Source organism: Loxodonta africana, chromosome 9 (assembly GCF_030014295.1).
Source record: "Loxodonta africana isolate mLoxAfr1 chromosome 9, mLoxAfr1.hap2, whole genome shotgun sequence".
In the NCBI taxonomy this organism is placed as follows: Eukaryota; Metazoa; Chordata; class Mammalia; order Proboscidea; family Elephantidae; genus Loxodonta; species Loxodonta africana.
In genome coordinates, this window is record NC_087350.1 from 54,086,575 (window position 1) to 54,109,416 (window position 22,842).

General features: G+C 41.5%; 1 protein-coding gene across 2 annotated transcripts in view; it reads right to left on the reverse strand.

Annotated features, from left to right (window-relative positions):
• Positions 1-5,164: 5,164 nt before the first annotated feature.
• PTGS1 (prostaglandin-endoperoxide synthase 1) overlaps positions 5,165-22,842 on the reverse strand; it is a 39,942-nt gene continuing 22,264 nt past the window's right edge. For both annotated transcript variants that reach the window (XM_003407491.2, XM_010587660.2), the window contains 2 exons: positions 7,894-8,041; positions 5,165-6,313 (listed from right to left, as the gene is read on the reverse strand). In XM_003407491.2, the coding sequence (XP_003407539.1) occupies positions 5,958-6,313; positions 7,894-8,041 (504 nt within the window). In that variant the 3' untranslated portion in view covers positions 5,165-5,957. The remainder of the gene's footprint in view (positions 6,314-7,893; positions 8,042-22,842) is intronic.

Consider the following 22,842-nt stretch of genomic DNA (forward strand, 5'->3'; position numbering starts at 1 on the left):
ATGACTGCTGAATAGGTACAGAGTTTCCTTTTGTGGTGATAAAATGTTCTGGAACTAGATAGTGGTGATGGCTGCACAAAATTGTGAGTGTACATTCAATTGTACACTTTAAAATGGTAAGTACTTTGTTTTGCATATTTTACTACAATAAAAAAAAAAACAACACTGTCTGGTCTCTTTCTGCATCCCATGGGGTGCATAAGAGAAGGAAACTAGGACCTGCCTTGAGACCCTCCCCTGGGGGCAAGAACTGAGAACTAAGACTAGGCCAGGCACAGAAGAATCACCACGCCAGGCAGGGCAGAGCCCTGGATCTGGAGCATCACTGAGAGCTGCTAGAGAGCACGGAGAGAAGCATAAGTGAGCTAGCAGGTGGGGAGATAAATGGGCACCGCTATGGTGCCCACTTGTAGGAAGTAGGGTGGGGCTCCGCTCTTTTCAGATTTCAGGGGACCGGGACCAGTTACGTTCAGTGAACACCAGTGTGGTATGAAGAGTTCAAGTCATAGATTAGAAAAGAGAAAGAAAGCCTGGAAAAAGTGAGTCATGGGGAGATTCATCCAAAGAGGAAAAAGATGGCCTACAGGCTGCACGACATGGTGCAGAGGTCTCCATCCAAGGCTTATTAGTAGCGTCACCTGGACACACATTAACATTACCAACGCCCACCATATCACTTCACCCTATACTGTCTACTCCCCCACCCCCACTGTGATTATGGTTCCAGATGTCTTGGACAAGGCCACGTGGTGGAAAGAGGCCAAGCTTTGGAATTTCATACTGCCTCCCACTACTTCCTGGCTGTATGGCTCTGGACAAGTCACCTAACTTCTCTGCATCTCAATTTCCTCACCTGTGACATAGGAAAACCTACCTCAGAGTTGTTATGAAGATTTAATGACATATACTGGTAAAGCCATAGAGTAGGCTCTTAGTATTTATTCCCTTTCACCTTTTCTCATGGTATATGTCACACTTGTGAATTTATTTTCTCTTTCCATCAGGCTACAAAGCCAGGGAAGACCTGCAGGGGATTTTGAATGGAGAACAAGGACCATTTCCCATTAAAAACGTATATAACAGATGATGTTTTAAACAGAGCTCTGCCATAAAGGCAGCTTTATTCATAATACCCAAAAAAATGGAACAACCCATACATCCATCAACAGTAGACTAAATAATCAATTGTGGTATATTCTTACAATGAAGCTTACACAGCAATTTAAAAAATATCAAGCTACTGATACACATAATGTCTCTTGGATGTCAGAAGACATTATGCTGAGCAAAAGAAATCAGACACAACACATACTGTGGGACTGCACTCATGACATTCACGAGCAGGAAAAGCTAATCAACGATGACAGAAGTCAGAATAGTGGTTATCTTTGGAGGGTTGTTGACTGAGAAGGGGCACAAGAGAACCTTCTAGAGTGTTAGAAAGGTTCTATATCTTAGTTTGTTTAGTGATTATTTGTGTTTATACATAAATAAAAATTCACTAAACAGTGCACTGTAGTGGAAACAAACTAAATGTCCACCAAGAGATGAATGGATAAACACAATGTGGTACATATACACCATGGACTATTACTCAGCCACGAAGAGAAATGAAACACTGATTCATACTACAACATGGATGAACCTTCAAAACATTATTCAAAGTGAAATAAGTCATTCACAAAAGGATAAATGGTAAATTTTATGATTGTATGATCGCATTTACGTGAAATATCTAAAATTGGCAAATGTATAGAGACCAGAGTTTATTAATGCTTACCAGGAGCGAGAGAGAAGGGGAAGGAGGGAGTCATTGCTTAGGGGGGCAGTGAGCTTCTGTTAAGGGGGGATGGAAAAGTTTGGAAACACATAATGGTAATACTTGCACAATGTGATAAACGTAATTAATGTTACTGAATTGTACTTGTAAGAAATGTTGAAACGGCAAATGTTTTGTTTTATATATATATATATATATACTTACCTCAATTTAAAAATTAAAAAAATTAATGAACTTTCTTGTGTATACGTTATACTGCAATGGAGGGGAGGGGCAGCGGAGGACCTGCCATAGAAGTCTTCAAGGATGCACTGCCACGTTATCCTAAAACTCAAGATACCAAGGCCATAATTGCGCAAATGTCTCAAAAGCCGTTTTGACGAAAAGTATAAAGAAGTATTTTGACCAGGCCTGGGGAAAAACCAACTTCAAATTAAATATCAATAATGGGTAAGATAGTGAGGGAAATGTTCCACTGTAGTTCCCTTAAGAGTGCCCTATAAGAGTACTTTTTAAGTTTTGGTATCCTTTAGTGCCATTCACACATAGTAATTGTAATTTAAAAGTCCATTTTTATAGGAAAAGTATAATTAATCACAAAAAACTGGATTATAGGCATGCCTAACGTTTTTTGACCCCTTTTACGCAAACATTATTAGAAGATTGTACTGTATGTACTCTAAAGTCCTTTGCATCTCTGTTCTTCTGTATTTCCCTCATTTCACTTAAGTTCTTTGCTTGCAGTTACATCTAGATGCTATCAAGTCAACTGTGGTGCATCTGCGATATTCTCTGTGATACTAACTTGGATCCACTGAAAGAAACTTCTGCTTCCTAGCCCCTCTGAACACTCTTTGTAGATATGGAGAATTTCCCACATTATGGGTCTCCTCTCCCCAGGGTACAAGCCAGAAAACTCATTTTCCCATCCTCCCTTGGATCTGGAATACAGACATATGCGCTAGGCTCCATCAGTCAGGTATTTAAGATTTTTTTTTAATTCTAAGTAGAGCAAAGTGAGGAGGCAGAGATCACAGGGGACCCATTTTCTGGCCCGGGTGGCTGGAAAAGCAACCGGCTTTAGGGCAGCAGTAGTGGGATTTTGGCAGCAGAGGTGCAATCTGAGATGCCGGGACCTGGTGGCATCTTCACTGGAATGGTGGGATGAGGCCTCCGAGCCAAATTCTCTGTCCTTCCTAATGGTTCTTCAAGCTACAAAATGCTTTATAATAAATTCCTTCATGCTTAAAACTGGCTAGAATGGATTCTGTTACTTCCACTAAAAGTCCTGAATGAATCACCCACCAGATCAAAACTCCAGGAATGAGCGTTCACACTAAGATCGTTCTCTCTGAAGAAGCCTTCTTGGTGCATTTGACGTAAGTTCCAGTTTGCAAAAATGTCATACACGGTTTCTCATACAAAGCAAGTTCCACCTAACCTAGGCAACTGGATTTGAGAAGGAAACATCCCTGGAATCTATCCCATCCTCCCACCCTCTTAGCACTTTGTTTGGCCCCAGCTGCCTCCATCTCTCAGCTGGACCATGGCAGCAGCCTTCTCACTGTTCTGTCAGGCTACCGTGCCTCTGCTCTGGTCTGTCGTCCACCTCAGCTGAACACACTCCTTCTCACACATGAATCTGATTGTGTCTCCGCTGATCAAAACTCCCTCCTGCACCACTGTAGTGCCTCTGTCACTTTGGGCACAGCCTCTTGCCAGCAGCCATTAGGGTTTGGTTGCAAGCAACAGACACCAACTCTGACTGATTTAAGCAAAAGAGGAATTCCTGGAGCAGCCAGGATGGAAGGAAAAGCTAAAGTTCATTGAAGGTCAGGAATCCAGGCTGCTCTGGGGATCTCAGAATCAGAAACCAAAGGATAGTCTTTTCAGGGCCCAGCTGTGGGGTTGAGTCAGCCATCTTCAGGCTGCATATAACTCCATTCAAGTATCAATTACAAGGACAGGGTGTCAAATTGGCCGAGATTGTTTCACAGGCCCACCCCTTGGCCAGGGTAGTGCCATTGACAGAACCACCTAGACTGAAATTAATGAGAGAGGGGAGGGCTCTCAGGCAAAGTAGGTGTGTTTATAGAAGAGTGGGAATATATATACTGGGCAAGCAAGGACAGGACACAGCCACTCCTTGCCCACTTCCAGCACACTGAAAGATTCTTGTACTTCAGAGCAACTGGGAAGCAGGGAAGACTCTGCATTCAACAAAGCCCTGAGAGGATGGTGGGAATGGTCCTCACCCAACTAAGGAGGAAACAAAGATTTTCTGAACTGTAAGACAGCAGCCCCAGCCCCAGTGACCCAATTCCCCAGTTGTAGTCTATCATCTTTTTGAGGAACTCTAAGCCCATGTGTGTGGAACACAAAGGACCTTTCCTCTTTCCCCTAGTCTCTTACCTTACCCCTCTGTCCTCTCCATTCTCTTCATTGGCCACAGGGGTCTGCATGGCTGGAGAAGGGGTCTCAGGGCTGAGACCAGAGGGAAAAGGGGATGTATGCCCTTGGATCACCACTGCTCCATCTCAGGTCTCTGCAGCAGAGTGGGCGAGGAGAGAGCAGAGTGGACAGAGCAAAGTTCACACTCACCTTGTAGTTATCTTCTTTAATTGCTTTCTTGTTTATAGTCTGTTCTAACCCATTAGAATGTGGGCTCTATAAGGGCAGAAGCTTGTCTGTCTTGATCACTTACTGCTGTATCCCCAAACCTGTAAAGTACCTGGCACTTAGTAAGCATTTAGGAAAATAAATAGTTGTAATTGAATGAAAAGTGTGCATGTAAAGTGGGAGCTACACGGTTCCATCCCACCCTCTGTCTTTGACCCTAGGCCAGACAGGCAAGATAACCCTGGCACTGAGTCATATCAGGAAGCCGGGGAAAACTGAGTGGGTCAAACAGTACAACATCTAGACTCAGACAGACCTGAGTACCAAGCTTGGCTCTGGCTCCTGTGGGGTATGTTGTGTAACCACTCCGAGTCTTGGTTGCTACTGTTTTAAAATGGGGATATATCACCTACTTCATAATGTTGGTGCAAGGATAAATGAAAACTAAACTGTGAAGCTGGCCCACAATAAGTGCTCTCCTCCCCAGATGCCCCTCATCTGTCACACTCTCTGTAAAGGAGGATGGTGTAAATAATGCTACATCTCTCGGGGCTGGGACGTTGTGTATTATAGTACAGCAGCCTAGAAAAGGTAATGCCTAAGCCACAGGAGAAAGAAAAGCACCAGTGGTAGGACATATACACAGTGACAGAGCCCAGGTGATCCCAGTAGAAAGTCTCATGCTGCAATCTCATCACACATAGCTTGTGGCTAGGAAAAAGGCCCCTACGTTTGAGGATGGGACCAAAAGAGATACACAGCATGCAACTTTGGAAAGAGAATTTTATTAGCCTCATGAGAAACAGTTGCCGTGATTCAAGATCTGCTTGGGGACCAGGCCCTGGTGGTTTACAAGCAAAGGCACGGAAAGGCTCAACTGTTCTATCTACATCCTTGGACCAGGATCTAAATAGGAGTCCCAAGAAATATACTCCACCTTCTTGCTCCCTCAGTGCAGGTACGGGTTCAGACAATGCATTCTTATTGGACATTAGATGCTCCTGCTCTATGGATATCTCATTGAACAGGAAAATAATCAAATTAACATTCTAGGCATTCAGATCAGGACTATTCTGGCACACTAGTCACTGTTTTGGGTCATCAAGCAGGAACATAACTTTCTGGATCACCAGTCATAAAGTTAACATCCTGGGAAGGTCACCCACAATTCTAGAATGCAAAATAAGAGCCCCCTAACTTTCTAGATGATTTAACCAGGAGCTCCACATTCTAAAATGCCTATATTCCAAATCAACCAGAAATCTGACATTCTAGTTTGTTAACCAGGAACCCAGTGTTCTGGCATGCCAAGTGAGAGCCACTCCCAACATTCTGGATGATTAACCAGGAATTCAGCATTCTAGAACAACAAACAAAACCACAACATTCCAGATAATTGGTGAGGGATTCAAAGTTCTAAAGGTCAGTCCCAACAGTCTTAATGCCAAACTAGGCTATCAAAGTTGGCCTCAACATTTAAGACTATCAATCCTGGCCTCAGCATTCTGGAATGATAAGCACAAAGCTCCATCCTCCAGAATGCTGCTGCATTGTCCCCTTAGAGCTCTGTGGACGGCCGCTCCACAGTAAACCAGTCATCCCGACTGGGGTCAGGCACATGGAAGGAAACATAAGGACAGGTTTTGGTGTTGAGGCAGACCAGCTTCTTCAGTGTGGCAGTCTTGACAATGTTGAAACCTGTCTCGCCGCCAAATGTGCTGGGCTTCCAGTACTCCGGAGAACAGATGGGATTCCCTAGGAGGCCCTTGAGGGAAAAGGGAGCCCCAATTTCTATCATACTCTCCCCAAAGATGGAGTTTGGATGGCACTTCTCAAGAAGCAGCCCCGGATAGAACTCCATGGCATCGATATCACCATATAGCTCTTCCAACTCAGCTGCCATCTCCTTCTCTCCTACAAGGGACAGAGGCTAGAGTCAGAGCTGTGCAGCCAGTAAGGTCAATCTGGGGAGAGAATCTTCTAGGTCCATCTTTTACTGGGGAGAATAAGAGGCTTCAGAACAGCAGTTCAAGCAACTGGACATGACCTAAAATCTGGCCTGGTTGACATTGTGGAAAGCACAGATTGACACTCCTCCAAGGATGGATCTTGGGAAGGAATGTGCTACTGAAGAGAGAATAAGGGGCTTGGATCTGCCGCCAAACGGTGGGACCTTGAGCAACTCATATCACTTCTCTGGTCCCTAATTACCCAATCATTATGACAGGGAGAATGCTACCCATCTTTCTTTCTTCACAGACAGCTTCAAGGTCTTATCCTAGTCCAAGCCCCTTCATTCTGTTGGAGTTCAGAAACTCAAAGAACTAGTCCAAGTTCATATTTGGTGACAGTGTTCTTTCTGCCACTCTGGACTATTTGACACAGGAGATTAAAGAATGGGTGCTCTTTGACAAACCCAAAGATTGCCATTTCAGGGTTATGGGGATCTCCTCCACTGGCCCCAGGATCTGCCTCTATGTGAGACTCACATGTGCATTGATAGGGACCAAAGAGAGACAAACATTGAGTGACGCTACCCATTTCCTCAAAACCATCTTCCATGTGGCAGTAGTGCAGAGTCATGGGTCATGTCACATCTTGCTCAAAATCCTTCAATGGCTCCCTGTTATCTGTGACAAGGGCCCCCAAAATTAGCTGCCCAGCAGCTGGAGGTCTCCAATAAAAATATGTATGTACAGATTCTTGTGTACCACCCAAGCCTACTGAATCATAATCTCTGGGAGTGATATCTGGGATTTGGTATTTTTAATCAGTTTTCCAAGTGATTCTTATGTAGCTGGTCCATAAATAGGCATACAGGAATCACTAGACAGAATAAGGAGTCCATGGATGGTGCACATGGTTAACATGCTTGTCTGCTAACCAAAAGCTTAGAGGTTTTTGTCAATCAAGAAGCACTCAGAAAAAAGGCCTGGTGATCCACTTCTGAAAAATCAACCACTGAAAACACTGTGGAGCACCGTTCTACTCTGACACACATGGGGTCGCCATGAGTTAGGGTTGACTTGAAGGAAACTGGCTTCAGTTTTTTGTTTGTCTGTTTGTTTAGACAGAATAAAACCCAATATCGTTAGCATGGTACCCAAAATTGTACACAATTTGGCCCCAACTGCCCATCACTAACACCTTTCACCTAAGCCCCATGTTCCAGCCGTACCTACTATTCACTGTTTTCCTGAATAGGTGCAGTCTTTCTGACCCCTATGCCTTTGTACTTTCTGTTTCTTTACCTAAATTGCTCTTCCCTCTATTCTCCATCTGGAAAATTACTATTTATCCTTCAAAGGCAGCTGAAAAGCCACCTTCTTTCCCCAAGCACGGTTGTTTATCATTGCTCTCCACCCCAGGCACAGTGCTCTCATATCCTTACAACTAGGCCACAATCTATCATCTGATTCTGTTTTCTTGGCTTTGTCTCACTTTACTGTGAGTCCCTCAAGGGCAGGGACTGTGTCCAAGAAACAGCTGCTCACCTGTGAGCTCCTCGAAAGAGGTGTAGGGCCTCATGCCAAACCTCTTTCGGTACTCATTGAAGGGCTGCAGCCGCAACTCTCGAGACTGCTTGATGACCTCCACGGCAACATGCAGGACATGCTGGTCCAAGTTCTGACCGCCACCGATCTGCCAAGAGATGAGCACAGCTGTGGGCTGTAGGCCAGGCTAAACTGTCCTGCAGTCTGTGTTAGAGCCCTCAGAATAGAACCTCAGGCCAGGTGTCTCCCCTGAGCTAGGACAGAAAGCATGGCTCAGCCTTGCAGCCACAGTGCTGGGGATCCGGCCCTAGGTCCACCACTGTCCTGATCTCTCACAGACCCCTCTGAATCTCGGTTTCTTCAGCTTTAAAGTGTTTAGTGGGCCAGGAGGATCCGTCTAGTAGCTCGCCAACTCACACTGTTGCCTAATCCTTTAAATCTAGCTGAGAACCTTCAAGGCCATGATAAGGAAGGTTCTGGACCTATTAGGTTCAGCAAAAGGACTCTGCAGAGGAGATGGCCAGCATGGCCATAGCCAAGAACTCAAGCAGAAGGGGAGGGCACCCCACCTCTGGAGAAAAAAGTTAGAAAGGCAAAAGGGTTTCTGAACCAATAAGTGATTTGAACAGAAGGATGAGGGAATGCTAGTTTGGGGTGCCAGGAGTTGGGGAATCAGAAAAGAATTCCACTTTATGGCTTTCCTAAGATATTTTTTACTTTTTCTTGTACTTTAGATGAAAGTTTACAGCTCAAGTTAATTTCTTATACAAAAATTTATACACACATTGTTATGTGACCGTAGTTGCAATCCCTATATATACGTTGACAGTACACTTCCCCTTTCCACCCCTCATTTCCTGTGTCCATTCAACCAGCCCTTATCCCTTTCTGCCTTCTCATCCTGCCTCTGGACAGGAGCAGCCCATTTAGTCTCGTGTATCTACTTGAACTAAGAAGCACACTCTTCAGGAGTATTATTTTATGTTTTATAGTCCACTCTAATCTTTATCTGAAGATGGGCTTCAGGAATGGTTTTAGTTCTGGGTTAACAGAGTCCAGGGGCCGTGTCTCAGTCAGACCATTAAGTCTGGTCTTTTCACTTGCATTTGAGCTCTGCACCACACTTTTCTCCTGCTCCATCAGGGACGCTGTTGTGTTCCCTGTCAGCGCAGTCTTTGGTGGTAGCCGGGCACCACATAGCTCTTCTGGACTCAGTCTGAGAGAGTCTCTGGTTTATGTGGCCCCTTTTTTTCTTGGGCTAATATTTTCCTGGTGTCTTTGGTATTCTTCATTCTCCTTTGCTCCAGACGGGGTGGGACCAATTGATGGCCGCTCCCAAGCTTTTAAGACCCCAGACACCACACACCAAAGTGGTATGCAGAACCTTTTCTTAATAAACTTCGTCATGCCAATTGACCTAAATGTTCCCTGAAACCATGGCCCCCAGACCCACTCCCATGCTACTCTGTCCCTCGAAGTGTTTGGTTGTGTTGAGGAAACTTCTTAGCTTTTGGTGTAGTCCGGTTATGCTGACTTCCCTGTATTGTGTGCTGTACTTCCCTTCACCTAAGATAATTCTTGTTTACTATCTAGTTTTTTTTACTATCTAGTTAGTCAATTTCTCTCTCCTTCCCTCCCCTTCCTTGTAACCATCAAAAAATGTTTTCTTTTGTGTTTAAACTTTTTCTTGATTTCTTATAATAGTGGTCGCATACAATATTTATCCTTTTGTGATTAATTTCACTCAGCATAATGCCTTTCAGATTCATCCATGTTGTGAGATGTTTTGCAGATTCATCATTGTACTTTACCGTTGCGAAGCATTCCATTGTGTGAATATACCATAATTTGTTTATCCATTTGTCTGTTGATGGACACCTAGGTTGTTTCCATCTTTTTGCTATTGTGAACAGTGAGTGCTGCAATGAACATGGGTGTGACGGTTTATATTTCTCTAGGATATATTCCAAGGAGTGGGATTGCTGGATTATACGGTACTTCTATTTCTAGCTTTTTAAGGAAGTGCCAAATCGATTTCCAAAGTGGTTGCATCATTTTACATTCCCACTAGCAGTGTGTAGTGTTCCAGCCTCTCCACAACCTCTCCAACATTTATTAATTTTGTGGTTTTGGGATTAATGCTAGCCTTGTTGGGGTGAGATGATATCTCACTGCAGTTTTGGTTTGCATTTCTCTAATGGTTTATGATCATGAGCATTTCCTCATGTATCTGTTAGCTGCCTGAATGTCTTCTTTGGTGAAGTGTCTGTTCATATCCTTTGCCCTTTTTTTATTTGTCTTTTTGTAATTGAGGTTTTGCAGTATCTTGTAGATTTCAGAAATTAGACCCTAATCGGATATGTTGTAGCCAAAAATTTGTTCCCAGTCTGTAGGTTCTCTTTTTTACTCTTTTGGTGAAGTCTTTTGATGAGCATAAGTGTTTAATTTTTAGGAGCTATTTTTTTTTTTTATCAGTTATCTAGTTTCTCTTCTGACATTTGTGCATCATTAGTTATGCTTTGTATTCTGTTTGTGCCATGTATTAGGGCTCCTGGCATTGTTTCTACTTTTTCTTCCATGATCTTTATCATTTTAGATTTTATATTTAGGTCTTCGCTCCATTTTGAGTCACTTTTTGTGCATGGTGTGAAATATGGGTCTTGTTTCATTTCTTTGCAGATGGATATTCAGTTATGCCAGCACCATTTGTTAAAGACTGTCTTTTCCCCATTTATCGGACTTTGGGCCTTTGTCAAATATCAGCTGCTCACAGGGGGATGAATTTGCGTCTGGATTCTCAATTTCTGTTCCATCAGTCTATGTATCTGTTGTACCAATACCAGGCTGCTCTGACTACCATGGTGGTATAATAGGTTCTAAGATCAGGTAGTGTTAGGCCTCCCACTTTGTTCTTCTTCTTCAGTAATGCTTTACTTATCTGGGACCTCTTCCTTTTCCCTATGAAGTTGGTGATTTGTTTCTCCATCTCATTAAAAAATGTCATTGGAATTTGGATCAAGAGGACTTCCAGTCAACATGGTGCCATAGGGGGAAGCACCACACCGTCCCTCTACAGCAAAGACCCGAAAAACTAAGTAAAACAGAGACAAACATCATTCCTGGAACCTGAAGTGTCAAATGAAGAGATAAAAAACTCAGCCAAGCACCAAATGGAATAAGGAACTGACAGAGGACAGAGAGCAAGGAGAGATACCTGCAGAGGGCCCCATCACTAACACAGCACGGATCTGCCATTTTGGACTCCTGTCGGGGATCAGCAGACAGGTACCACGGGAAAGCTGCTTCACAGAACTCCCAGCAGGAGATAGAGCACCTGGTAACCAGTAATATACACTTTCCCACCCCCCATTCTCTCCCCGCTGCTCTACCTCTGAGCTGGCTGGCTGCAGTGGCTCGGCCAGCCAAGAAGTACAGAATCCGTGCCACTTGTATTCACCCCACCAGTGTCAGAGATCGGCGGACAGGGAGTATGAGAAAGCAGCTTCATGAAGTTCCCAGCAGGAGACAGAGCACCTGGTAACCAGCGATACATGCTTTCCTAACTCTCCATTCTTCCTCCCCACTTCAGCCTCCTCTCCTTCCTGCCAGCCACAGTCTCTTGGCCAGGAAGCAACTGTTTTGGCCTCAGTCTCCTTGGATTCGACCTGCCCACACTGGCTGGGCTCCTGAGCTGGTGTTGGTTCTTCCTGTCTCTTTGGTTTCCTCTGTGCCTCCTACCACCTCTTCCTCCTTTCTCTGGAACACCTGGCTCCCTGTGCCATTTTTGCTTCTTCTTGAAAGGCTGTGAAGCCACGCTCAACAGGGAAACCACTCCCCTGGCCCACAATGCCATGCTGGTGGGATCCCTGGGGCTTTTTTTTACCTTGTTTTGTTTTGTTTGTTTTTCTTTTCGCAGATTGGGAGCCCTTTCTAGCCAGGCTGCATTGCACAACTTAGGAGTCACTTCTCTATTCTGCGCAGCCGCCACGTAGGTGGGATCCCTGGGGGCATTTCTTTTTTTCCTTCTTTCTTTCCTTTTTTTTTTTTTTTCTTTTCTCTCTCTTTTTCTCTTTCTGTCTTTCCTCATTTCTCAGTTCTTTTTTCTCTACACTTATCTTTTTTTCCTGTCTCCTGAATACCTGGTGCTGTGTGATATCTATACCCTCTCTAGCTGGGCTATACCATGCAGCCTGGGAGCCACTTCCCCAGTCTTAGCACCCCCAATGATGGGACTTCAGGACTCCTGGGGCTTTTCTTTTTTTCTTTTCCAAATTTTTATCTATTTTTTTTCCTTTTTCCTTTTTCCCTTTTCCTTTTTTTTCTTTTTGCTTTTCCCCATTTCTCAGTTTCTTTTCTCTCCACTCCAACAGCAAGCTCCCTTAGCACTTTTTTCTTTCTTTCTTTCTTTTTAGCTCCTGTTTCTCTCTCCTCTTCCCCACACCCCTATTAGCTCCACACATCACAACCTCTTCCCTTTTTCCTGCCTACCTACACCAAGCACTGAAAATCACACCCCTGAGCAGTACAGGCACGACCTAGTGGAACCTGCCCAGCACTGACTCCTGGCCCACCCTGTCGGCCCTACTATGTGCACAAACAATCCATCCCAAACCCTTCCCTTCAGCTGGATATGCCCTGCTGCACCATAGCTGATTGACTGGCCCTGCTCATTGGACAAGGAAGTGAAAAGTATTGTGACTACAGACTAGCAAACAACAAAGAACACACAGTCTGCCTACTCAGACATAACCAAATAAAACAAACAAGCAGGACAAAGCAAACAAATCTACAATCAAGAAACAAAGAAAATAACTACTGAATGTCCTGAAGACAGCAGACAATACCAAAACATTAAAAAAAAAAAAAAAAAAGGACAGGATGGTTCCAGTAGGTGTCCAAAATAAAACATCAGATGACTTTCCAGTAGAAGAAAAGGCACTAGAACCACCTGACAGGGAATTCAAATCTCTAATATTCAGAGCAACCCAAGAATTGAAGCAAAAAAGCAGGTGAAAATGAGGAAAAAATAGACAAACTTATGGAAAAGGCAGACAAATTCATGGAAAATGCAGACCAAAAAAATGGAACAATTCAGGAAACTAATACAGGAACAAAGCACCAAAATAAGCTCACAACTAGAATTGATACAAAAACAACAATTAGAAATCCAAAAGATAAACAACAAGATTTCAGAAATGGACAGTGTCATAGAAGGGCTGAGGAGCAGGTTTGAAACAACAGAAGACAGAATCAGCGAACTTGAAGACAAACACTTGGATATAACTCTGTTTAAGGAAAAAGAATGAAGGAAAATGAAGAAACCCTGAGAATTTATGTGGGATACAATCAAAAGCAAAAATTTACAAGTGATTGGAATTCCAGAACAGGGAGAGAAAACAGAAAACACAGAGAAGATCATTGAAGAATTGCTGACAGAAAACTGCCCTAATATCATGAATAATGAAAAGCTGATCAACCAAGAAGCTCAACGAACCCCATATAGGATAGACCCCAAAAGAAAAACACCAAGGCATATCATAATCACATTTGCTAAAACCAAAGACAAAGAAAAAATCCTGGGAGCAGCTCGAGAAAAACAAAAAGTCACACACAGAGGAGAAACAACAAGGCTAAGCTCTGATTATTCAACAGAAGCCATGCAGGCAAGAAAGCAATGGGATGACATATATAAAACCTTGAAAGAAAAAAATTACCAACCAAGAATAATATATCCTGTAAAACTTTCATTCAAATATGATGGTGAAATTAGGACATTTCCAGATAAACAGAACTTAAGGGAATATGTAAAAACCAAACCAAACTTACAAGAATTATTAAAGGGAGTCCTTCAGTCTGAGAACAAACATCAGACCACAGCCTGAATCTAGGACACAAGATTGTACCAGCCAGATACCAACCTAGGAAATGAACTCTCAAGGACTATTCAAAGCCAAAAGAATTGCAACATGGAACCAGGGAGGTTAATCTGTAAATGACAACAACATCGGAACAATAAAAGAGGGAATAAACAGTGTAGGTATAGAACTTTCTAATGAAGAGGAAGGCAAGGGAATACCAAGTAATAATAGGCTGGTTCAAAACTAGGAAGATAAGGGTAAATTTCACGGTAACCACAAAGAAAGTTAACAAACCTACTCATCAAAATAAAGAAGAAAAACATAAGATCTCAATAAAAACAAAATCTACAAAAATGAAATGAAAAAGAAATCAACAAAAGGAACTCACCATAGGAGAGTAAGAGAAACAAAGAAAATGTTAGCACCACACACAAAAAAAAAAAGCACTACAAAATGACAGCAATAAACTCACACCTATCAATAATTACACTGAATGTAAATGGCCTAAATGAACCCATAAATAGATGCAGAGTGACAGAATGGATTAAAAACAGGATCCATCAATATACTGTCTACAAGAGACACATCTTAGAAATAAAGATGTAAATTTATTAAAAATCAAAGGATGGAAAAAATATATCAAGCAAATAACTACCAAAAAAGCAAGAGTGGAATTTGGATCAGGATTGCATTGTATCTGTAGATCGCTTTAGGTAGAATTGACAGTTTCACAATGTTGAGTCTTCCTATCCATGAGCAAGGTTATTTGCTTCCTCTCCTGTTTTTCTTTTGTTAGTTTGGCCAATGGTTTATTGATTTTGTCAATTTTTTCAAAGAATCAGCTTTTGGTCTTGTTAACTCAATTGTTTTTCTATACTCTTTCATTTATTTCTGCTCTAATTTTTATTATTTCTTCTGGTGCCCGTGGGCTTCTTTTGCTGCTGTTTCTCTATTTGTTCGAGTTGTAGGGTTAATGTTTTGATTTTGGCCCTTACTTCTTTTTGGATGTGTGCATTTATTGCTATAAATTGACCACTGAGCACTGCTTTTGCTGTGTCCTAAAGGTTCTTGTAGGATGTGTTTTCATTCTCATCTGATTCTGTGAATTTCTGTATTCTGTCCTTGATTTCTTCTATAACCCAGTGGTTTTTGAACAAAGTGTTGTTCACTTTCCATGGATTTGATTTTTTTTTCCCTTGCTTCTTCTGTTATTGATTTCTACTTTTATGGCTTTATGGTCAGAAAAGGCACTTTGTAATATTTCAATGTTTTGGATTCTGTTAAGCCTTGTTTTCTGTCCTAATACGTGATCTATTCTGGAGAATGTTCCACGTGAGTTCGAAAAGAAAGTATATTTGGCTGCTGTTGGGTGGAGTGTTCTGTACACGTCTATGAGATCAAGTTGGTTGATTGTGGCATTTAGATCTTCTGTGTCTTTATTGAGCTTTTTTCTGGATGCTCTGTCCTTCACTGAAAGTGGTGTGTTGGTCTCCTAATATTATTGTAGAGCTGTCTATTTCTCTTTTCAATGCTGTTAGAGTTTGTTTTATATATTTTGGAGCCCTGTCCTGTATATGTCTATGAGAGTGTGTAAATATTTATTACAGTTATGTCCTCCTCGGATCCACAATCAATACCCATGGAAGCAGCAGTCAAGAAATCAAAAGACACATTGCATTGTACAAATCTGCTGCAAAAGGCCTCTTTAAAGTGTTGAAAAGCAAAGATGTCATCTTGAGGAGTAAGGTGTGCTTGACCCAAGACATGGTGTTTTCAATTGCCTCATATGCATGCAGAAGCTGGATAACGAATAAGGAAGACTGAAGAAGAATTCATGCCTTTGAATTATGGTACTGGTAGAGAATATTGAATATATCATGGACTGCCAAGAGAATGAACAAATCTGTCTTATAGGAAGTACAACCAGAATGTTCCTTAGAAGCAAGGATGGCAAGACTCTGTCTCACATTCTTGGAATGTTATCAGGAGGGATAAGAACCTGGAGAAGGACATTATGCTTGGTAAAGTAGAGAGTCATAGAAAAAGAAGAAAATCTTCAATGAGGGAGACTCACACAGTGGCTGTAACAATGGGCTCAAGCATGGCAACAGTTGTGAGGATGGTGCAGGACTGGGCAGAGTTTCATTCTGTTGTGCATAGAGTCACTATGAGTCGAAAACAACTCAATGGTGCCTAACAACAACAACATGTCCTCCTGGTGTATTGACCCTTTAATCATTATACAGTGTTCTTCCTTATCCTTTGTGGTGGATTTTGCTTTAAAGTTTATTTTGTCAGAGATTAATATTGTCACTCCTGCTCTTTTTTAATTGTTTTTTGCTTGATTTTTTTTTTCATCCTTTGAGCTTTGTTTGTGTCTTTGAGTCTAAGGTGTGTCTCTTGTAGGCAGCATATAGACGTATCGTGTATTTTTGTCCATTCTGCAACTCTATGTCTCTTTATGGGTGAATTTAGCCCACTTACATTCAGTGTAATTATTGATAGGTATGAGTTCAGTGTTGTCATTTTGATGTGGGGTTTTTTGTATTGTTGCCAGTTTCTTTGTTCCACTTAATTTTCTGTGCTGAGTTGTATTTCTTCATGTATTTTCATCTTTTTCGTGGTTCTTGATTTTGTATCTGCTGAGTCTTTATGTTTTTCTTCTTTTTTATTTTGATGTGTAGGATTGTTAATTTCCTTTATGGTTACCTTAATATTTACCCCAATTTTTCTAAGTTTAAACCAGTCTTTTATTTCTTTATATCACCTTGACTTCCTCTCCATGTGAAAGATCTATGACATTTTTTAGTCTCTCTTTTTTGTTTTAAGTTGTCATCTTTTACATACTGACGTCTCTGTTTCCCTATTTTCAGTGTTTTAGCTTTATTTTTATGACTTCCTTATCTGGGTTGATATCTGGTTGCTCTGTCCTGAGTTCTAGTCTTGGGTTGTTAACTGATGTTATTGATTTTCTAACCAGAGGGCTTACTTTAGTATTTCTTGTAGTTTTGGTTTGGTTTTTACAAATTTCTTAAACTTGTGTTTATCTGGAAATGCCCTAATTTCACCACCATATTTGAGAGATAGTTTTGCTGGATATATAATTCTTGGCTGGCAATTTTTTCCTTCAAAGCTTTATATATGTCATCCCATTGCCTTCTTGCCTGCATGGTTTCTGCTGAGCAGCCCAAGATTAGTCTTATTGACTCTACTTTGTAGATGACTTTTCATTTATCACTACCCGCTCTTAAAATTCTCTCTTTTTATTTGGTTTTGGCAAGTTTGATTATAATATGTCTTTGTGAATTTCTTTTGGAATCTACCCTGTGTGGGGTTTGATGAGCTTCTTGGATAGGTATCTTCTCATCTTTCATGGTATCAGGAAAGTTTCCTGCCAATAAATCTTCAACAATTCCCTCTATATTTTCTGTTATCGCCCCCCCCCCCCCATTCTGGTATTCCAATCACTCATAGGTTATTCCTCTTGACAGAGTCTCACATAACTCTTAGGGTTTCTTCATTTTTTTTAATTCTTTTATCTGATGTTTCCTCAAATAAATTGGTGTCAAGTCTTTATCTTCAATCTCACTAATTCTGACTTCCAGTTCCTCAGTTCTGTTCCTATGACTTTCTACTGAATTGTATAATTCTGAAATTTTATTGTTAATCTTTTGGATTTCTGTTTGCCGTCTCTCTACGGATTCTTGCAGCCTGTTAAATTTGTCATTATGCTCTTGTATAACCCTCTGAAATTCCTCTGTTGCTTTGTCTTTGTGTTCCTTGTCTTGTTCTGCATTTTACCTTATCTCTGTCCTGATCTCTTGAACAGCTCTGTATATTAATCTTTTGAATTCTATCTCTGGTAATTCCAAGACCTTCTCTTCCTCTGGGAAGTTTGTTGGTTTTTGTTTTGGTTGCTTGCTGAAGCCATCATGGTCTGCCTCTTTACATGATTTGATATTGGCTGTTGTCTCTAAGCCATCAATAAGTTATTATATTTATTTATTGTATGTTTGCTTACTGTGTCCTACCTTCATGTTCTGTTTTGTTTTGCTATGCCCAAATAGGCTGGTCATGTGAACTACTTTGATTACTGTCATCTTTGAAGGCCTCATATCCTGTCACCAGGTGGTTAGAGCTGTTACTAGGTATGTGAGGCCAGGAGTTCATTTACTTTTCTTGTGTGGATTCAGCTCAGGTGTCCAGGTCATCAATCACCAAATGTGTGGTGCAGGCTCTCACCTACAGTCCTAGACCAGGCAGGGCTACATAGGGGTGATTGGGGTAGGCACAGGTATCTGCAGTAGGTGGTTATGTGCTGTGCAACATAGGGTGCTGATGGATACCCCTGAGTACCTAAGTGAAAGGCGTGTCCCTGTTCCCTAGAGCATGTACGTGGGTGGGCTTTGCGGCTGGACTTTGGGCACCCAGTGCTATTGGCTGTAAGGAGGAGGAGGCACCACTTATTCTCAGACTCCCATTGTGGGTTGCTAAGTGGAGTAAGTGGAGCCACCAGTCCTCAGGCCCCTGATGTGGGTACGTGAGTACCCTGCTTAATGTGCAGGGCAGTGTCAAATGTCACAAATCTGCCACTCCCCCTTAGCTGTTGCAGTTGAAAATAGGCTTCAGATGTATACTCTGTTGTACTGTACTAATGAGGGCCTGTGCTGCTGAAATGGGCCCACAGAGGCCTAGGCAAGGGTGAAAGACATTGAAAGGCCATGGAGCTCTTATGCCTGTGTCTAGGCAAAGAGCTGTGCCTGCCCTGAGTTCCCAGCTTAGGAGAGCTGGCAGATTGTTTTTTCCGGTTTGTTCATTTGTTCCCTCTCCAAAGCCAGGAGAAGGGCTCGGGGGGGCATGATAGGTCCCACTTCCAGCCCAGAGGGCAAGGCAACTGCTGAAGCTGGACCAAGACCAGAGCAGAGCAGGGAGGGAATGGGTAAATGAGAGAGAAATACTTCCCAGAGTGGGGGAAGGGTTTTTTTTGATCTACTGTGGTAGGTTAGATGCTTGCACTTAACTTTCTAAGATTCAGTGCTGCTTTCCCATGGTTCTGCAGGCTTGAGCAGACTTTCCACTGCTCAATTTCTCCTGGTGTGGAAAACACATCCTGAGCACTACCGCTTGCCTCAGGCCTGCACACCGGCTGATCCAGCCTGCAGGGTGCCAGCCAGGTCAGGTCTGGCAAATCCTCACTGTTTCTGAACTGTCTCTCCCTCCCCCTCCACTCAGTCCGACTCCTCAACTTTGTCTTTGATGTTCAGGGCTCCTAGATTGTCATACATAATCAATTCACTTGTTTTTCGGGTCTTTGTTTTAAGAGGGACGACAGGAAGCATCTGACTACTCTGTCTTCTTGGCCTCGCCTCCTAAGATATTTTTTAAATTATGTTCTAGCAGAGCTGACATGTGCTTGTCACTCTCCAAGTCTGCTTTTATCATAGAACAGGGATAATTAATCTTTCTGTGGCTTTTTTTTAATTTATAATTTTAATTCTTTTGCTGTTGTTGAGAATATACACAGCAAAACACACACCAACTCAACAGTTTCTACATGTACCATTTAGTGACATTGATTACATTCTTTGAGTTGTATAACCATTCTCACCCTTCTTTTCTGAGTTGTTCCTTCCATATTAACATAAATTCACTGACCCTAAATTTCACATCTAATCTTTCCAGTTGCTGTTGTCAGTTTGATCCCATATAGATAGACCTTAAACGAATATAATGCTCAAGGCTGCCCTTTTTTACTAGTTAAGCTAAACCATCGTTTGGTTTTAAGAGGACTTCAGGGGTATTTTGGTTTAAAGTTTAAAGATTATCTCAGGGCAATAGTTTCAGTTCATTCATTCAAACTTCGTGGCTCTAGGAAGTCTGGAGTCCATGAGAATTTGAAATTCTGTTCTATATTTTCCCCCCTTTGATTAGGATTCTTCAATGGAATCTTTGATCAAAATGCTTAGTAAAGGTAGCCAGGTACAATCCAGTTCTTTTGATCTCATGGCAAAGGAGACAGCTATTCATGGAAGCAATTGGCCACACATTCCATACCCTCCTCCTGTTCCTGAGTCTCCTTCTTCCTCTGTTGTTCCAGGTAAATAGAGACCAGTTGTTGTGTCTTGGGTGGCTGCTTGAAAGCTTTTAAAACCTCAAGCAATACACATCAAAGTAGGAGGTAGAACAGAAGCATTAAACACGTTATTAGGCCAGTTAAATGGGATGTCCCATAAAACCTCGACCCTAAACCTCCAAACCAAGAACCGAAATCCCACGAGGTTTTTGGTTGTATATATGCAGCCTCAGCAGCTACTCCTTTTTTTTTTTTTTTTTTGTCAATGTATCTATGGCACAACTTTTTGCCAATTTAACTTTTTACAGGTGCACAACTTATTGACCACAATTACAGTAATCGCTGTGCAGTCATAACCTTAATCAACAAGTATTTCCATCAACATTAATCCCCCTTTCCCGCTCCCTCCCCTCATGGTAACCACTAATAAACTTTGTTCTCTACATATTTGCTTTTTCTTGTCTTTTTATATAAGGGAGGTCATGCAGTATTTGTCCTTTTATAATTGACTTATTTCACTTAGTATAATGTCTTCCAGCTCTATCCATATTGTAGCATATATCAAGACTTCATTACTTCTACTGGCTGAGCAGTATTCCATTATATGTATGTATCATACTTTGTTTATCCATTCACCTGCTGATGGGCATTTAGGTTGTTTCCACCTTTTGGTTCTTATGAATACTGCTGCAATGAACATAGGTGTACAAGTATCTGAGTGAGTCTCTGCTTTCACATCTTTTGGGTATATACCTAGGAGTGGAATTGCTGGGTCATATGGTTCTATTTTTAGTTTTTTGATGAACCACCACACTGTGTACCATTTTGGCTGTATCATTTTGCATTCCCACCAGCAATGGGTAAGTTTTCTAGATTCCCCACATCCTCGCTAAACGTATTATTTTCTGTTTTTTTGTTGTTGTTTTGTTTTTTAACCTTAGCCATCCTAGTGGGAATGAAATGGTATCTCACTGTGGTTTTCACTTGCATCTCTATGATGGCTAATGACGCTGAGGATCTTTTCATGTGTGTGGTGGCCATTTTAATGTCCTCTTTTATGAAATGTGTATTCAAGTCCTTTGCCCATTTTATGATTGGATTATTTATCTTTTTATTGTTAAGTTGTCAAAGTTTTATATATATTTTGGTTATTAGATCCTTGTCAGATATACGGCTTCTGAACATATTCTCCTAGTTGGTAGCTTGTCTTCTCACATTTCTATAGTCTTTTGATGAACAAATTTTTTAATTGTTACAAGATCCTATTTATTTATTTTGTCTTTTGCTGTTTGTGATTGTGTTATCATATATTAGATAATCCATTGTTGAAAGCTACGCCTGAGAGCGTTGCTCTGCTTTTTCTTTTAAGAATTTTATGGTTTTAGTTTCCACATTTAGGTCCTTAATCCATTTTGAATTTGTTTTTGTGTATGGTGTGAGGTATGGGTCCTGTTTCACTTTTCTGCACGCAGAAATCCAGTTTTCCCAGCACCATTTATTGAAGAGACACTTCTTTCCCCATTGAATGGACTTAGCACCCTTGTCAAAAATCAGTTGACCATAGATGTGTGGGTTTATTTCTGGACTCTCAATTTTATTCATTGGCCTATGTGTCTATCGTTATACATATTGTATAGTATGTTTTAAAATCAGGAAGTGTGAGTCATCCTACTCTCGTCTTCTCTTTTAACATTGCATTAGCTATTCAGGGCCCCTTGCCATTCCATATAAAGTTGAAGATTGGCTTCACCATTTCTGTAAAGAAGGCCGTTGGAATTTTGATCAGGATTCCGTTTAATCTTTGGATAGTGTTGACATCTTAACAATATTAAGTCTTCCAATCCATGAACATAGAACATCTTTCTATTTATTTAAGTCTTCTTGGATCTCTTTCAGCAGTATTTTACAGTTTTATTGTATAAGCCCTTCATGTCCCTGGGTAGATTTATTCCTAGGCACTTGATTCTCTTAAATGTTATCATAAATTATATTGTTTTGCTAATTTCCCTTCCAGATTTCTCACTGCCAGTGTATAGAAACCCAACCAATTATTGTTTGTTGACCTTGTACCCTACAACTTTGCTAAATTCCTCTATTAGCTCTAGATGTTTTCTTGTGGGAGATAATTAATCTTTTAAGGGATCTTGCCAAGGGACCAGAGTCCTGGTGTCACAGTGGTTAATAGCTATGGCTGCTAACCAAAAGGTTGGCCGTTCAAATCCATCACCCACTCCTTGGAAACCCTATGGGGCAGTTCTAGTCTACCCTATAGGGTTGCTATGAGTCAGAATCAACTCGACAGCAAGGGTTTTTTGTTTGTTTGTTTCCTAAAGGACGAATTTGTATTTATTTATTTTCATTCTCTGTATCATAGTACTGAGATTCATCAAGATGTACTGAGCATCTAACATTAAGAAGGGAGCCCCTAGTAACTGGCCACCAGTAGGAAGAGAAACTAAAAGGAGTAGGAAGGTAGAAGGAGTAGGAAGGTAGCAACAGAAAGCATCAAGTTCCTCCAGACCAGATTAAGGCAATCACAGGAAGAGAAGTGAATACAGTCTGTTCTTTCTCTTTCCTTCTGCCAAGCTGCCTGGGAGAAGAAAGGTTGTATACTAGCAGGGAGGGAGCTAAAATCTTCCCAGGAAAACTATAGTATCTAAATAAATTTAGTTAAACTAAACTTGAAACATAATCCCAAAACCAAGGGGTGGTGTAAACACTCGGTGAAGGCAGGGAAAATAGGGTTCAAAACCCAAGTAACTTGGTGAGATAAAGGAGGCTCCAGAAGAAGATTCTTGTTCATAGCGGTTAAGGAGCATTGGGTTAAAAAAGGCTCTATTGCTCAGGATGAGTAGAGAGTTCTGTTTATACAGAGAAAGTATAACAGGGTGGGAAAGAGGAAAAACAGAGTTGGATGAAAACATGCACCTTGGAACAAAATAAAGAGAGGCTGTTACCACCCTGACTCGATCATTTGCAAGTTGTGGGACCTTGGGAATGTTACTTGAGCTAAGTGTC